The 17,678-nt window shown below is 38.8% G+C and overlaps 1 protein-coding gene across 2 annotated transcripts in view; it reads right to left on the reverse strand.

The window, feature by feature from the left end:
- The window catches only part of EEFSEC (eukaryotic elongation factor, selenocysteine-tRNA specific), a 164,466-nt gene that overhangs the window by 62,055 nt on the left and 84,733 nt on the right, over positions 1-17,678 (reverse strand). For both annotated transcript variants that reach the window (XM_033141034.1, XM_033141035.1), the window contains exon 6: positions 4,731-5,372. In XM_033141034.1, coding sequence (XP_032996925.1) covers positions 4,731-5,372 — 642 coding nt within the window. The remainder of the gene's footprint in view (positions 1-4,730; positions 5,373-17,678) is intronic.

Raw genomic sequence — 17,678 nt, forward strand, 5'->3', positions numbered from 1 at the left:
GCACATCAACTAGTGCCAAAGCAAGTTCACAACAGAAGCACTGAAGCTTTGTAGGTGTGGGGCTAGCTGCACAGAGAACCTTAAACAAGTTGAGCATTTTCTGATGTAAAACTACCCCTTGCAAATTACCCTAATCTGCAAATTTTCCAGAAAGTTCTCTATTCTTCTTTCTTTTTACAACCCCTATCACTGGCCTCAAGTCAGGGAGTTGGACTTGATTACATTTTGGTTCCTTCCAGTTGTAGGATTATGTGATAACACCAATTATATGTGGAACTGTAACCATTATCTATAGTAGAAACAAACAGAAAATAAAACAAGCTTAGATTGATTCTGCTAATTCTATAAGCCTATCCAGTCCATGAAATCTTACTAGGCAGTATCTCCTACAGTGTTTTAGTAGCACAACAGCCAAGATCAGTTAGAAGTGGCCACCAAAAAGAAATCATTTAAATCAGTTCAGTAACAACTGAGATTCACAAACAGATGCCCAACTAGAATTGACAGACCACAGAAGCCATTTTCAGGCATTCTGGAAATACACAGGGAAATGCACAACAAATGACACAGGGAGATGAGAACACTGGCTCTGTGCCCATCACCCTCTCCAAACTGCAGAATGATTATCTGCAGCAAGAGGTTCCTGCACTTAAGGAAGTTCTCCATGCGATGGAGAACTCTGGAAATCAGTGTTCAACATCACATGGGATGGGCCTCCAAAAGTAGAAGCAAGTTCCCCACTTCAAATAATCACCCTCAAACTCACAGAAGGTGGTGGGGCAGATGCTGCACACTTGTCCCCATGGCTCCCCTTGCCATGTGCTGTATCTCTGGATGTTGAGAACACTTGAATAGGGCTAGATTATGTTACAAATCTAAGCATATAAACCTACTCACTATCTCTCCTACATTCAACTCACCATCTCTCTTACATGCAACTCACCATCTCTCCTACATTCTCATTATGCCCTTATCAGCCTCAACATCACTAACAAAAACAGATACTCAGTAAGTGACTCTAACACAACTTTAAAAAAATTAATGACTGTTCAAACTCCTGTGCAAGCCAAAACGTTTATACTGTATGGTTTAATCTAACAATATCCAAAGCAATGGCCATAGACAATTTCTATTAGCAAGCCCTGCCAAATTCTGCCTCATCAGCCAAAGCAAGTATATTTACTGTTATTTTAAATGTAAAATATTTATTCTTTGCTTAGAACTGCCTTCACTGGAAAATGTTGTGACCAATTAACCAAACCATGTTGATCCATATTTTGTAAATTACCATATCCTTCAACCTTCTGCCACTAAAGTTCATCCTTTTTTCCATCTTCTTCACTTTTAAACATGAATAGTATTTCAAATGAGAACACCATTATCTCCACATTCCTAAGCTTCACAAAATTGCTCAATCGCAAACAGAACAGCAGCCAAAAAATAAATACATCTCTTATGCTCCTATTTTACTGCGGATTTTAACCTGTGAAAGCATTGTGCATTTTTATCCACTGAGTGCCCTCATTGCTGTGTTATTATCACATTTAGCATGCCATCAGCAGCCAAGCACAACCAAGCAAACCCATGTTCAGACTTCAAAGCAGCTAAAACATTAATCGTGGTAAAAGCAGGTTCTGCTAGGCAGTTCTGTTTACTGCCAAACACTGATATCACACAGCATCATACGTATATAACAGAATTTAAATGGCAAAACTAAGGAAGAACTAAGGCACCAATACTGCACCTCATGTACAATGGCCAACACAGGCCCTACAAGGAATTTTTGTGTTGCCCTTGTTAAAATCCTAACACTTTGTCTTTTAATTAGAAACGGAGAAGCTTGATGGGTATTCAGTATTAGTACTGGGCCAATTAATTTCAGCAGTTCTACTTTGAGTAGAACTTAGTTGCAGACAACCCTCTGATTACAGAGATGTATGATAGCAATGTGCTTCAGAAAGTAGGTACAGTATAAGCAAGACTATAGTAGGGCTGCGGCTTCTTATTCTGTATCCACACAATGCAAAAGATGTGTGAGCAGTTATCACACATGATGATCCAGATGCAGGCTTCAAAGTATTTGTGGTAAAATAATAATAATCAGAAATTTGGTCGTAACCAAGCTACCCTGTTAAAATACCTGTTCACGAAGCCTTGTTGGCCAACAATCTTTCAGTTAATCTTCACATACCAAAGGGCTTTGTGTATGGTTTCAGCAAGGAGCAGTTCTCCTTGAGGTATATGTTTATTTTCACTAAACAAGTCCAAAATAACAACAAGCGGTGCAGCTTGTGCTTTGCAAACATGGCAGAGGGCTTCCCCTCCATCCGCCTTCTCTTCCTACTGTAGCAAAGTTACTCATTGACAAGTATCCCTTGCCACAGGCAAAGCAACAACATTTCAGGATCTAATCTTGGTTATGCAAAACATTTATACAACAGACGCACCAAGAAGTTGCAGCACGAATCTATGGATCACCTTTCACTTTTTGAACTTGGTGCAGGAGACTTTTTACCCCACTGGGGCCAATCAGATAGAATTTCCTCAGATGCTTAGATTCATACTTTGTCTCAACGTCTGGACAAAGTTAGGGACATCATGTTTTCTACAAACACACACACATTTTAGGTGGTAATTAGAGCTAAGCCAAGCTTCTGGTCAGTGAGGAGAAGAGCTTAGCTACAAGTCTCTGTTCAGATGGCACACAAAGCCAAACCGTGGCTTAGCTTAGGTAGGAGGAACAAAGTGGCTGCAAGCTCCTCTCTGGGAGACTGTGCAGTCTTGCTAAGTCATAGCTTAGCTTATCATGCCATGTGAACCAGGTCAGTATCTCAGCAATCATAGTAGCTCAACTAAGTTGAGTTCCATGCTGTAAGGAAAGCAAAAAATAAATGTATTAAATAAACTAGTCATTATTATTATTCCCATGGTGTAGATGTGGAGAGGGTACAGAGGCTGAGAGACAGCGACTTGGCTGAAACAACGCTGAGAGCTCGAGCCTGATGTAATATTTGAACTGGGAGCTTTCAAAGAGCTTACTGACACATGGGCCACAACGTCTCTTCAAGCACACACACATATACAAAAGTGGAGCCGCCTTCCCACTGTGTGAATCCCACAATTGGTATGGGTCTGTAAGAAAGAACCTCATAGGTGGGGCCAACTGCATGACTCTTTCATATCCACTTTCATATGCTGCAGGTAAAAAGAGCCAATCTTAACCACTATGCTATACCAGTAATTGGAGAAAACTTGTAAGCTTGTAAGCATGACACAGGGTCTCTTTCATTTGATTCTTAAAAAGAGCTGCAATTGTCTGCTTTGTGGAAATAGTATGTTCACAAAGGTGTACTTCTCCCAAAGCATGCATTCCCTAGACTGACTAACTGAAGGCACCTGATCTATAGGTTTGTGAGAAGTAGGGGATTTTGCTGAAGGGTGGCAGCTATAGAACAGCTGTAAGCAGTAAAAACTTAAGTGCTAATTCTTTACTGCTACCTAATAACAAGCTACTGAAGCCATGATATTTGGCCAACCTGAGCAAAGAAAACAACTCACAAATGTATAATAGCTACTACTTCTCAAAAAAGCAGAGCAGACTTTGATGGAGCAATGAGAGCAATGTATTAATCTAATTATAATTAGAACAATATATAATTGCCTGATTTGAATTTATTCAAGGTGAACTGGCCATTAAAACAGGAGGAGTTCATATCAAATTCTGCAGCAAGGAAGAAGAACAGGATCAACCCCAGCTAAAATTAATTGACCATAGTGTGTTTTCTTGGGGGGAGGGGAGACGGAACACCACAAAAAAAAATCACTAAAATGTGTTTCAGGAATAGACTCCCATGAAACTGGCAAGCTAAAGACAGCAGTCTTTCCTTCATTCCCAGCCTGTTCCCTACAATGCTTTTAGGGTGAAAGTATTCCTCATGGCATTATTATTTAGTGCCTCCCTAGAGCATTGAGAGGGGGAGGGCAGCCACCCACTTCCTTCCTTGACAATGAGAATGCCCTTTTCCTCAATCAGTGCCAAGAATAGACACTGTAAATTTAGTTATTCTAATCTCCAGACATCCATCGGCAGCAGGGTGGGACCATCTGAATCAGTATTTCTATTAAACCAGAGTCTGGACTTTTCTTAAAAGCAATGAATGATTTCATCACCCATTTGTTCACACTGCAACCCCCCCCCCCAAACTGGGACCAAACATTAAGCTGCAGCTTTCTCTAAAAAAGAAAAAAAACCCAAGATAGTAAGCCCCAAACTAAACAGAAATAAATGAAAATTTGTGAAAACAATTTAACATCACCAGCCCTATATAAGCATGTCTCCATGATTCCTCTTGGTATGAAAACCGTACATTAGGGCAAAAGGGAAGTCAAGTGTTAGCAGCAGAGTGAGCAACATTCTCTCTGCTATCTTGGGCTACCCCAAACACCAGGCTTCTGGAGAAATTTCATGAACAGATAACCTCCAGCCCTATTTTTAATTGCCACAGGCTTCAACAAAGACCATGACTCTGTCATCTTAGTTCCAGTTGTATTTTCCCTATTACCACGTCATTGGCTCCAGGTTTCTGCTGCTCTCCCTACTATTGCATACCAGCATTTCAGCCGTCAAACCCCCCTTCTCTTGTGTTCCCCTCTAACTTTCCTTTATTATATTAACTCTTCTACAGCCCAGTAATCTCAGGTGATCCTCAAATTAAATCACACAAGCTTACCCGTTCCACTTGTCCTTCCTTATGTTTCAGCTTGTAAACTTTAAGCTTTGGGAGACATGTCTCTGCATAATTTTTGTCTTCCATCCCTTGGAGGAGCACTCCATGGAACGCCAACCTGCAAGTGTTTGCGTGAATATCGGTATCCAGCTTTGAGCCAATCACAAGACACAGTTTAGGGCAGGTAACTGGCTTCTCAAACTCAAGTAAGGCCCACTGTTGTTCTGGGAGCTGTCTTTCTTCAGTGCAGTCATTCTCCTTGTTTTCTTCTGAGGACTTTGAGTCTTTGGAAAGATATTCCTCCTGATAAAGATATTCTTTTCCAAAATCAAAATCATTCTCCAGGGGTTCTTTGGTGAAGTCATTAGGAGCTGGGCTGAAGAACATAACTCTTCCCATAACAGTTTCATGGCCAACTGTGATATGAAACTTTGCCTTGGTCTGAAGAGTGCCTCGGAAATATGGGATTTTCTTTAAAGAGATGATAGCAGCGTGAATAGTCTGGAGAGATTCAGGTGTACAGATCAGACCTCTTTCCAACAGCTTTGGATCAAACTGAGTCACACAGATTCCTACCCTGTCACCCTGCATGGCATAGTTAACTGGAGTATGAAACATCTGCATGGACTTGACCTTCTTTGTCACCTATTTATGGGAGCAAAGGATAAGAAAAATTGTCATATTCATACACATTATTTATTAATAAAGCATTTTATTAATTAAAAACATTTATACCCACTTTTCTGGGTCTTTAGAAAAAAACAAAAACACACTCTTCAGTAGAGTTATTTCCAGACATTAAAACACTGTTCTTTAGTAGAGATACATAGTAATTACAAGAAAAATCTACCCTCTAAATTATCTAAATGAATGCATCCTCTAAGGATTACTTTTTAAAGCTTTGTCTATCTTTTGTACTAGAAAATAATACTAAGAATCATTCTTTTGAATTTGGTAACTTTTATAGTAGCTGAAAGGAATTAGCAGATCAGTAGGCTATGTATCTGCATAAATAAGGCACTGGTTTATTTTTTAGAAGTACAACTAAGCTACACAGTAGCAATCTTAGAATACAAAAATAATAATAATGCTGTCCTTCTCTTTCTACTTTCCTTTTATTCTCTTATATGCATTTGCTGCAGTTCTCCAAATTAGACTAGACAGTAGTTAGCAACCTTTTGGGGTCCAGGGGCACATTTGGAATTTTGAGAGGATGTCATGGCCACCAATCACAAAATGGCTGCCACAAGAGGGCATGGCTTGACACAAAATGGCTGCCATGAGGGTGCAGCTTGACACAAAATTGAGAATACTGGTATTCCTATATAACAGAGCATCAACTGACTGGTTGAACTGGGAGAACAGGATTAGATTCCCACTCAGCCATGAAACTATGTGGCCAATTTTGGCCAAGTCACTCTGTCTCCCTCAGAAGATTGTTGTGAGGCTATAATGGGGAAGAAAAGAATCATGGGTGCCACACTGAGATACCTGGAGGATGTTACTGTGATAAAATATAAATAATTTTTTTAATAAAGGGAAAGAAAAAGCAATGAGACAAGCCTCAAGGCAAATCGGGGAGGCATCCCCTTTGTCTCCCTGCCCTCCCTCAAAATAAAAATGTAAGAAATAATGGGAAGATATCCCAGGGAGCAAGCAGAAGCATCCCCATCACCTCTTCTTCTCCCCCATCAGAATGCACACCACAGCTAGAAAAAAGGCAGGACTAGAAAAGGGCGGATAGAGACCCCTTACAATGCCACTGCTTCCCCCCAAAATAAAAATGCCTTCCAGTGATAGAAAAAGCATGAAAGAAAACTGAGAAGCAAGCCAGAAAGCTGGCTGTCTAACCTACTGGAGTAAAAGGCGACAGGCCCTTCCAATTCTCAGAGGATACCTGCACATATGCTTCATAAGTTTTTTGAGATGGTGGCTAAAGACTTACTTTAAAAAACAAAAACACCAAAGCTCAGTGTCTGAGGCTCCTGCCTGAGGGCACAAATAAAGGGGGGGCAGGCTGTCAACCTCTGGACTACACTTCCTTTTCTGTTGATAAAAAAGTGCTCCTCTTATATTTTATGATGAGAAGCATGAGCATGTCATAGATACTGCGCTTAATATTTTCACTTAATGAAATATAACCATCAGTGCATTGACACCATGCATAAAGAAACACACATGCATTTAAGAAACACACATGATACTCTTTAAGACACTGAAAATGAGGGGATTTTTTTTCTCCATTCTGTAGATAAAATTCCCATTTACTCCAGTTCTTTATATTTCTGACCTAATATTTCAGTACTCTTCCATAAATCCTTCCACTAAAATATTTTTTGCAACTGTGAGATTTATGAAAAGCAAGCTCTAATTTTCAGCAATTTGAAAACAATAAGCACAAGTATGAACTAGTGATGTCAGGGCTATGCCCACTGTTTATGGATAAAGTCCATTTTCTCTTATCCATGTTACATGAGAAAAATGTAAACAGTACGGAGTCTGGAGTGATGCTAATAAGCTTAGAGTTGTATCAGTTATTCTTCTTCAGAAACTTCTAAGGCTAGAAAAATAAAGACTAAAATAGGCTTTTCAAAAAGATCAACGTTGGTTCAGCTTGATGAGGGCAAACCAGTTCAGTTTAATATGGTTTCTTTTTTCACTGCATTTCTTTTTGTTCTTATATTTATCCTTTAAGAAGATATTTTCCCCAGTTTATTCATTAGCCACATGTGCCTGCCACTGTCTCTTTCACTCATCTGAACAGATGCAGAAAGATCTTCAGTGTCTTAATATTGTTACATTAACTTTGTGCGTTCAATATACAGTTTCAGATTGTGGAACCAATGTATTGTTTAAATACAACTCAACACAGCACTTCTTCCTTTCTCAGAAAGCTTGCAGGTTATCAGCTGTGTCACTCTGGAGAGATACTTCTGTCAAATAACTCAATACATTTAAAAGTCAGATAACAAGTTCCAAATTTGAAGTTTTGTTGTTGTATCACCTCTATGTATATGTGTGCAAGCCACAAACTTTGGATAAAGTGGGGCATGTAGGATTATTTCCAACATTAATCAGAGTAGTTCTGCTGAAATCAATGGACATGAAATAAACGGTTCTACTTCATGATTTAGTTGATGAACTTAAAACAACCAGGTACAAATTCAAAAGCAAAAGTCTATCAAGAAAACCAAATCTTGCTGCTCCACCAAGAAGTATTGTTGGTGGGTCTACAAATAGCAGTAGAATGGAATGTACCACTGCATGTAGAACAATCACATTTTTAATGCTTCTCCACATTACTCCCTGGAAGTAGGAAACCAGCACATCAGAAAGAAAGGTTCTTAACAGGTTCTCTCTCTGCTGTCTTAGTTTTTAAAGAAAGATATTGCTGCTCACATGAAATCTAAAATCTTCTGCTTCATTTTTCTTTGTAGAATGGTTCTGTATAGACTGATATTTCATACATCTATATTACAAATTCTGTCAGTCATGCGTGCATGTGCGCGCGCACACACACACACACACACACACACACCGTGAAATGGAGATAGAGGGCGGGTGAGCAATTGGTGCTCCTTCTCTGGATGCTTACAGTGTTTTATGCAAAGAAATAATGTGCACATCTCACTCTGTGAGGAGATAACTTGTGCTCCCAATATGAGTATTGCTGTAGTGGTGATTCACAAGTCCCTGAAAGTGTGGGAAAGAATGTGAGCGTTCTCTTTTCCATGCTTCAGCAGTCTTGCCTGAGCCCTCCCTTATAAAAGGAGTTTTCAGATCTTTCTAAAAGCACACAGATGTCACAGATTTGGTTCAACATAGACTCTCGCCTCCCCACTGGAGCTCTTTGTTTCATGCCATCCAAAATTTTATTTTTAATATAAAAATGGCATACCTATTTTATCCATTTTGGGCAGTAACGCAGAAAGAAATGGAACTTCATCTAGCAACTTCAAGCTCATCAACAAACAAACACTTCCCAATGTTGAAAAATCTGCTTAAAGCAGCTTCATATTTAACTAGAGGGGTGGCAACTTGTAATGCCTGAAAATAAATCAGGAAAGAATGTTCAATATTTTTATCTGGATGATCACATTAATATTTCTAAGTATGGTGTAGAGGCTTGTGAAATGGCTTTGGTGGAGGAGGAGAAGGACTGGGGAAGTCCATGTGTTCATACACAGATAAAAAAATGCAAAAGGAGAGATAAATTAAAAGCACCCAAACTGTTCAGGCCCTTAAGATAAACAAATGTGTTCAATATAAGAAAAGAACCTGTTATTTGAAGACCAAAGGAAAAGCCCACTAAGATTTTCAAAGCAGTTTAACTAATAGAAAACAGCATACAAAAACTCCACTAATGGCTTTTTCTCCTGATACAATGAAGCTTCTTTTCCTTTATTTATCCAACTTTCATTAAGTTATCGGTACTCCATATGCCATAGCTCTTAGCTTTTTTAGATAAGAGCCCAAGCATCCTTCTACCTCCAGTGCTGTCACTGCATCTTACTGATACAAAAGAGATAAAGGCAACCTAGCCCTTCTGATAATAACTGGAATCACAGCAAATTCAGCAAACTAGTAAATTATGAAATGGAAAATTAAAAAAATAAAATAAAAGGCAGATTGGAACACATAGTTAAGGTAGTTAGTAATCAAACAGTTTAAAACATGTTAGCTAACTTTAATTGGTGCATTAACATAATGCACATACCACCTCTATTAAAATGAGAGGATGGCCCTATATTTAAGTGAGTTAGATTATACTCATAGGACAGAAAAATGGTGTGCACATATTTTGGGGGAAATGAAAATACAGCCCAATTTTATTTTATTTTGCTCACTGCCAAAAAATGGAACTGGAGCTTTGTTTTTCAGCACACACTCTCCATGAAAGGGTGGGGAGTTCTATCAGCACCCTTGAGCATCGTTCAGATCACTAATTCAATCTTGCATTGATATATAGCATTAATGCACTATAAAAGGTATGTTTAATGCCAGCTCGCGCTCCCTCCCTCCCTCCCTCTCTCTCCCCCCATATATATATATCCATCCATTCCGTTGCCCTGGAAATCTCCAGAGCACCAGCCTCCAAAGACAAAATTCAGTCAAAATGTGACCTCCTGTTTGAAAAAAAAAATATCCCGCTTTCATGGTCATGAATAAAAGATTGTAAATTTGACAAGAGAGTTACTGGCATGGCATTATCTTCTTGACTCTCGTGACAGCACAAAGCATTAGCTCTGAGAGATGCATCAAGTGTGCCATACATCTTAGTAGGATGTTACATCTTAAGTTTAAGATTGAACCTTTCCACTACTCTGGAGGATTCTGGGAAAATCACAACCAAAGTACCAAAGCCAAAAAAGATACCATGCCTGTTTTATACAAACAACTAGGCATTCCAGATGTTTCAGCACATATATATCCCCCTCTCTCTTTCCTGTTTCACTAGATGAGTAGGAGAAGGACTTGGCACAGCACAAAAGGCTTATTGGCAGAGGATATCATGTTCATACCAAAGGCCATGTTCAAAGTACATCATGATGGAGTGACTCTGAATCTCACCCTCCCCAAAATATCATTGTCTTCAAGGCATATATGTATGGTGACACTTATTCAACAAGAGGAGATGGATGACCACTTGTTTCAAACTGAGAATTATGTCAAATTATTTGAGTTACAGATGTATCATGCTTCTTTCAGTTCCCTATTTTGGATTAATGAAGATACACACAGGAAGGTGCTAAGATGGGAGATGAAGGACCCTCCGTGAAAGGCAGGGTAGAGAGAATCTCCCAGGGTGAGAGGCTGGGAAAAGAGAGGGAAGCTCCTAGGTGGGACCAGGAAGGGTTCCTTTTTTCATGCATGGATTAAGGTGTATGATACAATTGTGATAGAGGGCTTTGCATTTACTTTTACTTTTTTAGCTTAGCTATTACTGTATTTTATGTTCAAAAATTGTAATAAAAATTATTTTTAAAAGATGTATAACACGCTTCTTTCATACTGTATGAAGATGACACTGAGCAGCACTCTGGGCTGCCCTGAAGTGGGAAGCATTTTCTGCCACATATTAGTCATCCAACCAAAGTGGAAACTTGTGCTTGGTCAGACTCAGGTTTTCGGGAAACTGACCCTCACCCCAGCTATTTCTCCACATAATGGAGGGCACAAGATCTCTAATGGATACCACACAAAAGCCCACCCTCTCAGAAAAGCATAGCTGCTTGATAGTTTGGCGATGATGGGTGCACATCCATTCTGAGGGCCTCAGCGGGAGATGATGTATTGGAGAATGAGGACATGGAGCTAAATTTTCAACAAGAAGCCCTAAGGTAGAGAAAAAATGAGAAACTTCATTTTCCCAAAGAAAATGTCACCCATTATGGTGCAAATTGTCATGAGCCAGAGAGGCAGTTTGGGGAAACCACGCACGAGAAGAAGGGGGACATATGATTAATGAGAAAGACGTAAATATTAAACTAGAATCCTTTGAAGTTCCTTCTTTGCTTATTGTCCCTCAAACAAGCAACATCTGCTGTGTGAGAAGAGTTTGATCTCTACACAAGCTGCATTGGCATCCTGGAGCCAATAATTCAAGATCCTGGTTTCAAGAAGAAATATCAGAGATGGGTACAACAAATAAGTTAACCATTATGACCCTAAGGCCTCATTCCTGGTCAGTCACCGCAAGTTCAGACCCAATGAGTATATATTTGAAATAAAGATTTTCCCCCCTTATGGCATGTGCTTTTGTGATCTAATAATAATAATTATTATTATTATTATTATTATTATTATTATTATTATTTGTACCCCGCCCATCTGGCTGGATTTCCCCAGCCACTCTGGGCGGCTTCCAACAAAAATCAGATACAAAAATATTACACATTAAAAACTTCATTTAATCATACCTGAAAGGCTTGATCACAGCATCTCTGATAATTAATTCCTAGACGAAGTATGTACCCAACATGAAATTTCCCACATTTGCAAGTACCGGTAACTAGATTCGAATTGTTTTTGAGAAAAATGAACACAATAGTCATTGGTGGTAATGCTTCCCACAACTAAATTTGATGAAAACTTGTACCGGAATGTCGATTCAGAAATTCATATAACAGGACAATAAAAATACTATAGAAAAAGCAATACCTCAACAAAACAAAAACAGCATCTGTTGAGTCCTCAAAAAGTTGAACAATTTCGAGCAGTAATCATAATCATGATTTAGTTTGAACCAAGAAACATCTGCCTTTGCAGTCAGTTGGGAAACATGAAGGTTGAAAGGTTCTGATATTCTTCAGTGAATCACTACATGACTGTCAGTATAATCCCCTCACATCAAATAGCTGAGGGAGTTCTACTTCTTTGATCGTGCCCTCGCTGTCCACAACTGTGTCAGAAGTGGGATAACTGATGGACCACACAGCAGCATACAGGCTGGCTATTTTTCCTCCTACTTTAGACCAAGTGTATATTGTTTATATGTACCGGTACCTATTGCTATATACAAGGAAAATGGTAAAATGTTGAGAAGAACATCTTTAGAGCCACAAATATATGCACATATGTGGAAAATCCCACCTCTTTTGACAGAACATGCTGACTAAAATATCTAATGAGCCATGTCCATCAATGTCAATGTATATACTAAGTTAGCATTTCACCAAGCAGATGCAGAAAAGGGGAAATTCAATCTGTTCTTCTATAGTGTATGCATTATAAATAAGATTAACATTTAATATCAAGTAAACCTTAAGTTATCAAAACTGCTTTCAAGCCACATATTTCTGTTTCTTCCTAACGACCTCACCCATACACAAGGGAAAAACCAGGTTGTAAAATTACATGTGGGAAAATTCATTCTTCCAATGAAACAAACCGAATTCTTCTGTTTTAACTCTAGACTTGGGTTTAGAACAATAGGAACACTTTCATCCAGAGACTTCAAAGTGGTCCACAAAATACTACATCAGAGTAAACAGAGGGCTGAAAGGTTTATAGAGAAGACCTTCCAGAGGGTGAATTCCCCCCCCCCCACCCCAAAACAGGGTATTTTTGTTTATTACTAGTTGCTGAAAAGCATTAAAGAAGGGAAACTATAGGCTAGAGAAGTAAAACTTTTTATGTGTAAGCAACATTTGGAGCTTTGTCAGGAGGCTGGTTTTGGTAGAATGTGTGACATGTAGCCCAATGTGAGTAATATTATATCTCAAATAAAAATCAGCCCATGAATATACATAATCCAAAAGGTAATTCTCCCAATCTCTGAAATGTAATGGAGCTACTCTAGATCACTGAGGCATGAATATTTACCGTATTCAGGCTTTACTGCTCTCGATCTGGGTTCAATTTTGCAAATTAAAATGAGAGCTGTGTGGATAGAGAGATTAAAGAGCATCCCAACGCTTGCCTGTTTCCTTGGTGTGGCAGCAGTGATCCGGTTACCCTTCTGTTAGGTTATTTCTTTTTACTTAACAGAATAGGTCAAAAGCAATTAAGAGTGGAGTGTAGAGGTCACAATTAGTTCATAACCTTGCAGTTAAAGGATCAATTAAAAATAAAATAACAATGCTTGCAAACACTGACCCCCTACAAAGATATACAGAGAACAAAAAAACAGCATTTAAAATAAAATCAATACTGAAAAATAATATTACTAGGTGTTTTCACTTCTACTGGAGAAGTATGGGGGCAGCAAGAGATACAGTTTTCTTGTACTCATTTCTTTCTCATAAACGAAACTCTGCCTTTCCTCATTTGCGACATCAGGATTAAAAACTGAGCTATACCCCATTAAAAAGAGTCAATGGAAAGAAAGGACTAAAGACAAGCAATTCTAAAGGAGTTTTGTTGGTTTTGTAAGTGGTATCAATTTTTTATATTTACCATTGGCAATTTTTCCTTGAAATTTAATAAAATAGAAAACTGTGAGCTTTAGCTATAAAAAGAATGACAAATTAAGCAGATGCAGATGTTGATAACTTTTAAATATAGCAGTGATTAATATATGAAATGACATATCAACTGTTTTTTGATATGCCGTGAATGGAACACAGGACCCATTCTTAAGCGGGTTCTTAAACCTTTAGCCAAAAAAGGTCAAGTCAGTTGTTAGATGAGGTAATCTTAAAATTAGCCAAATTATAATAACAAAACCAAAAACACTATATGCTATTCTCTTCCAAAGTATAAAATACTAGCAGTTAACTTTTGAAAGAAACAAGTAAGCTTTGATCCTAGGCATCAGATTCACAAAATGGCTGTGAATTTGCCATTTTGAAATTCTGGAAAGAAATGATAGAGAATTGTTGTTGTTTTAAATCCAACATCTGAGCAATTAAAGGGGAAAGATGTAGCATTCATGGCTGCTTATAAAGTAGTAATGATATAAATGTTACCATGCAAGCCTAAATAAATGACATACATGAAGCAGGAAGGACAGATACATCATGGTTAACTTTATACAAATATGCTCACCTGGGGGGGAAATACTAAAAGAAAACGAATACGCATAACCCCCCCCCAAAAAGCCTGTTAAGAAAAGGTAGAAAATAGGAAAGTAAAAGCTTCAATCCAAAATATTAATTCAGTAATAAAAAAGTATTTACCATAATGAAACAGCATGTCATGACTTGCATAATATATAGAATTTGCCCTCCTTTTTGTCTTCAAATAACATCCTGGTACCAAAGGGTTACTGTCATTCAAAAACCCTCACCAGCAGTCTTAATAAACATTTAATATTTTTCTTTCTACTTTCTTAAAGAGCCCAGATGTGTTCTTGCAGATCAAAAGAATCCTAACTTATAAAGTTAAACTAAATCAAGGGCTTTTGTTCCAAGGCACCGTTGCTGAACTAATTATTCCTGGATGTTGTTTAATGAAACAGTGGTGCCATATATTAAAACATTTAACAGGATGAGTTGTATGAGTTATATGGAAGGTCTGATCTTAGCATATAAATTTAACCTTTTCTTCAAAAGAGATTAAATGAACTACTCCCTAACACTGGCAATGGGGACGTAAAGTAAAAAGACACTAACCTATAAGGAAGTATATTGCTGTCTGTTTACCTTTTTCATAGCAATGAAGATGGGGAAATTGGCAAGCTCTCTAGACTTCATCTGCTCCACCTCAAAACAAAACCTTTGCTTGGGTTTCTCATCATACCACTAATTAAATCTCTCTCAAAAGAAATATTCCATTCTGAACCCAAGACAGAATGATAGGAATTAAATGCAGCTCCTAGGGGCGGGAGGAACCACTAATTTTGCACTGAAATATTATGAACGCCTATTAACCAAAAGATTCTCTCCTGCTGATGGGTGTTTTGCTTTTAATTACAATGTGACAGAAGGGAAGATATCCTTTAACCAAATTAATAGTATTTCTCCCTTTGTGTCATGCAATAAAAAAAATGCAGACCCACTGAATGTATATCAATTTGAATTTTTAAAAATGCAGCAAGAAAATGAAAGCCACCATGGAACACCAAGAAGGTCCTAGAATAGGTTGGCAGAGGCTTCCATATACCAAGCACTTCCCTTTCCTGTTATATTCTCCCCTTGATTTATAACTATAAGCCTGAGCAAAGAGGGACTGGTTGGTGGCCTAGTCATAAAATAAAACTGTAACCCAAGAAACTATAGTATAACCAGTATTCAGAGAGGGGTGCTACAGCATCTGCCTTGGATCAATCCCTAAGGTTGGGAAACCTTGGAGGGCCGCTTCCAGTCAGTGTAGTAGACAATACTGAGCTAGATGGGCCAAAGGACCTGATTCAGTATTAGGCAGCAGTTCGAAAGCATACCAGTGCAAGTAGATACATAGGTATTACTGTGGCGGGAAGATAAACAGCGTTTCCATGCGCTCTGGCTTCTGTCACAGTGTTCCGTTGCGCCAGAAGTGGTTTAATCACATGACCTGGAAAAGCTGTCTGAGGGCAAACGCCGGCTCCCTTGGCCTGAAAGTAGAGATGAGCATTCGACTGGAACCAGGGGTCCTCTACCTTACCCTGATGATTATGCTCTGGTTTTTACTTTTTGAAATATGGCAACCCTAGCTCATGCTCTGCTCCTTTGTCACTGCAAGAACAGGATGCTGGACTAGATGGGCCATTGGCCAGATAGAGCAGGCTGTTTGTATGTTCTTAGGCAGCTTTTGTTGTTCCTATATCTGAACCATGGAATTCCACCAAATAATATTCTAACCATTTAGACCTCAGGCTACCCCCTTGTTATTGCCTGACCCAACACTTATGGTGTAACTAACATATGTAAAAGGTCCATTTATTGATCACAGTAGCTGGTATTAACTTGAAATAAAAAGTTCATGAGGTGTTGACCAAACTTTATGACAACTCAAGTATGAATTTGCACACCTAGCCACCTACACTTAAAAGCAGTGCAATATAGCCTGTTAGATAATAAAGGCTCACCTAACAATGGAAAACTGCTTGGGTTTTTTTTTAAAAAAAAAAAAAATCCTGTTTGTTTGCATAAGGCTTTTTCTCATCTCACCGAAGTAGACCTGCTATGATATTTTGTCTTGAATCAGCATTGAGGTTTCTTTGTACATAAGACTGTATTATACATATACATAATAAACATGGAGACTCATTAAACTTGCAGAATAAAAGCTGTCCAAGTTTAAAATTAGCCTGAATAGTAAAATAAACAGTTCAGCCTCCTTATTACATTCTGTCCCTGTTACTGCAGCAACATTTAAATGCTAGATGCTTAGCTCTAAAGAATTATCTTTTAATATATCACCTGCATGCCTAAACCTTTAAGCTATCATCAGGAAAAAAACACTAATTCTTCCATTTACATTTTTGCAGCTCTGGTGTTGTTGTTTTTAACTTCAGCATTCTTAACGAGGTCACTTGGCAACAAAGGCAGGGAAAAATTTTACCTAGGTGTCCAGGGAGTGGGGGCAGGCCTAAACTACAAGCTCATTCTCCTGAGGCAAGAATAGTGGATCATGCTTGAGGATGCTTATGCAAATTCCCCCCCACCCTGCATCTCTATTGGGTATCCCTATCTCGTGAAATTTACTGAAGCCAATTAGCAGCAACTTTGGATCAGAAGAATCAATGCCCTCCTCTCGAATAGCAAAAGAGAGTACTTGAGGGACAATCTCCTTATGTTATATGCTCTCTCCAGAACTACCTGTGCCAGAGTTACTAATTTCTGTGGGTATTTTCGATGCACAAGCAAGAGGAATCAACAGTGTGGCAGCAGACTGAGCAGCAGGAGCAATGAGCAAGCAAGGGATAATAATCAGGGATACTGAGATCCCAATGGACAGTAGGGGACAGTGACACTGAAAGGATTTACAGGCCCCAGAACATGTATAAGGAAATGAGATAGGCCCAAGGCAGAAGCAACTCGCTACACTAGCTTCTCAGTAGGTTGGTCACCACTGTTTGCTGGGAAAGAGAGCGACCACCTCTGGTCTGCCATCTCCAGAGTGCCTAAAAGAGCTGACACTGGATGCATGGATAAAGAACAGAGCCTAAACAACAACAACAACAACAACAACAACAACAACAACAACAACTTATACACTGACCATCCAGCTGGGTTGCTACAGCCACTCAAGGGGGCAAAGCATTTTCGTCACTCATACATAATTATACTTTATTTAAATAATTTTACCTCCATCTTCAGTTGAAAATCCTCCCTGAGTGGCTTACATATCCATTTTAAAAAGCTGTCCTTGACCTCTGGCTTTCAGTCTAAATGGCATAAACCCTCCCAATTTTATTCTGATTGGGAGGATGAAAAAAAGTAAATTCAGGTACCATTACTTAAAGTAATGGGCTCCCAACCTAGTGCCCATGAAGCCTTCCAGTAGTGGCCCTGGTCAGATGTTCCAGACTCTGAGCTTTCTTCTTTTTTAAGAGAGAGAGAGAGAGAGAGAGAGAGAGAGAGAGAG

This window comes from Lacerta agilis, chromosome 2, assembly GCF_009819535.1.
Source record: "Lacerta agilis isolate rLacAgi1 chromosome 2, rLacAgi1.pri, whole genome shotgun sequence".
NCBI lineage: Eukaryota > Metazoa > Chordata > Lepidosauria > Squamata > Lacertidae > Lacerta > Lacerta agilis.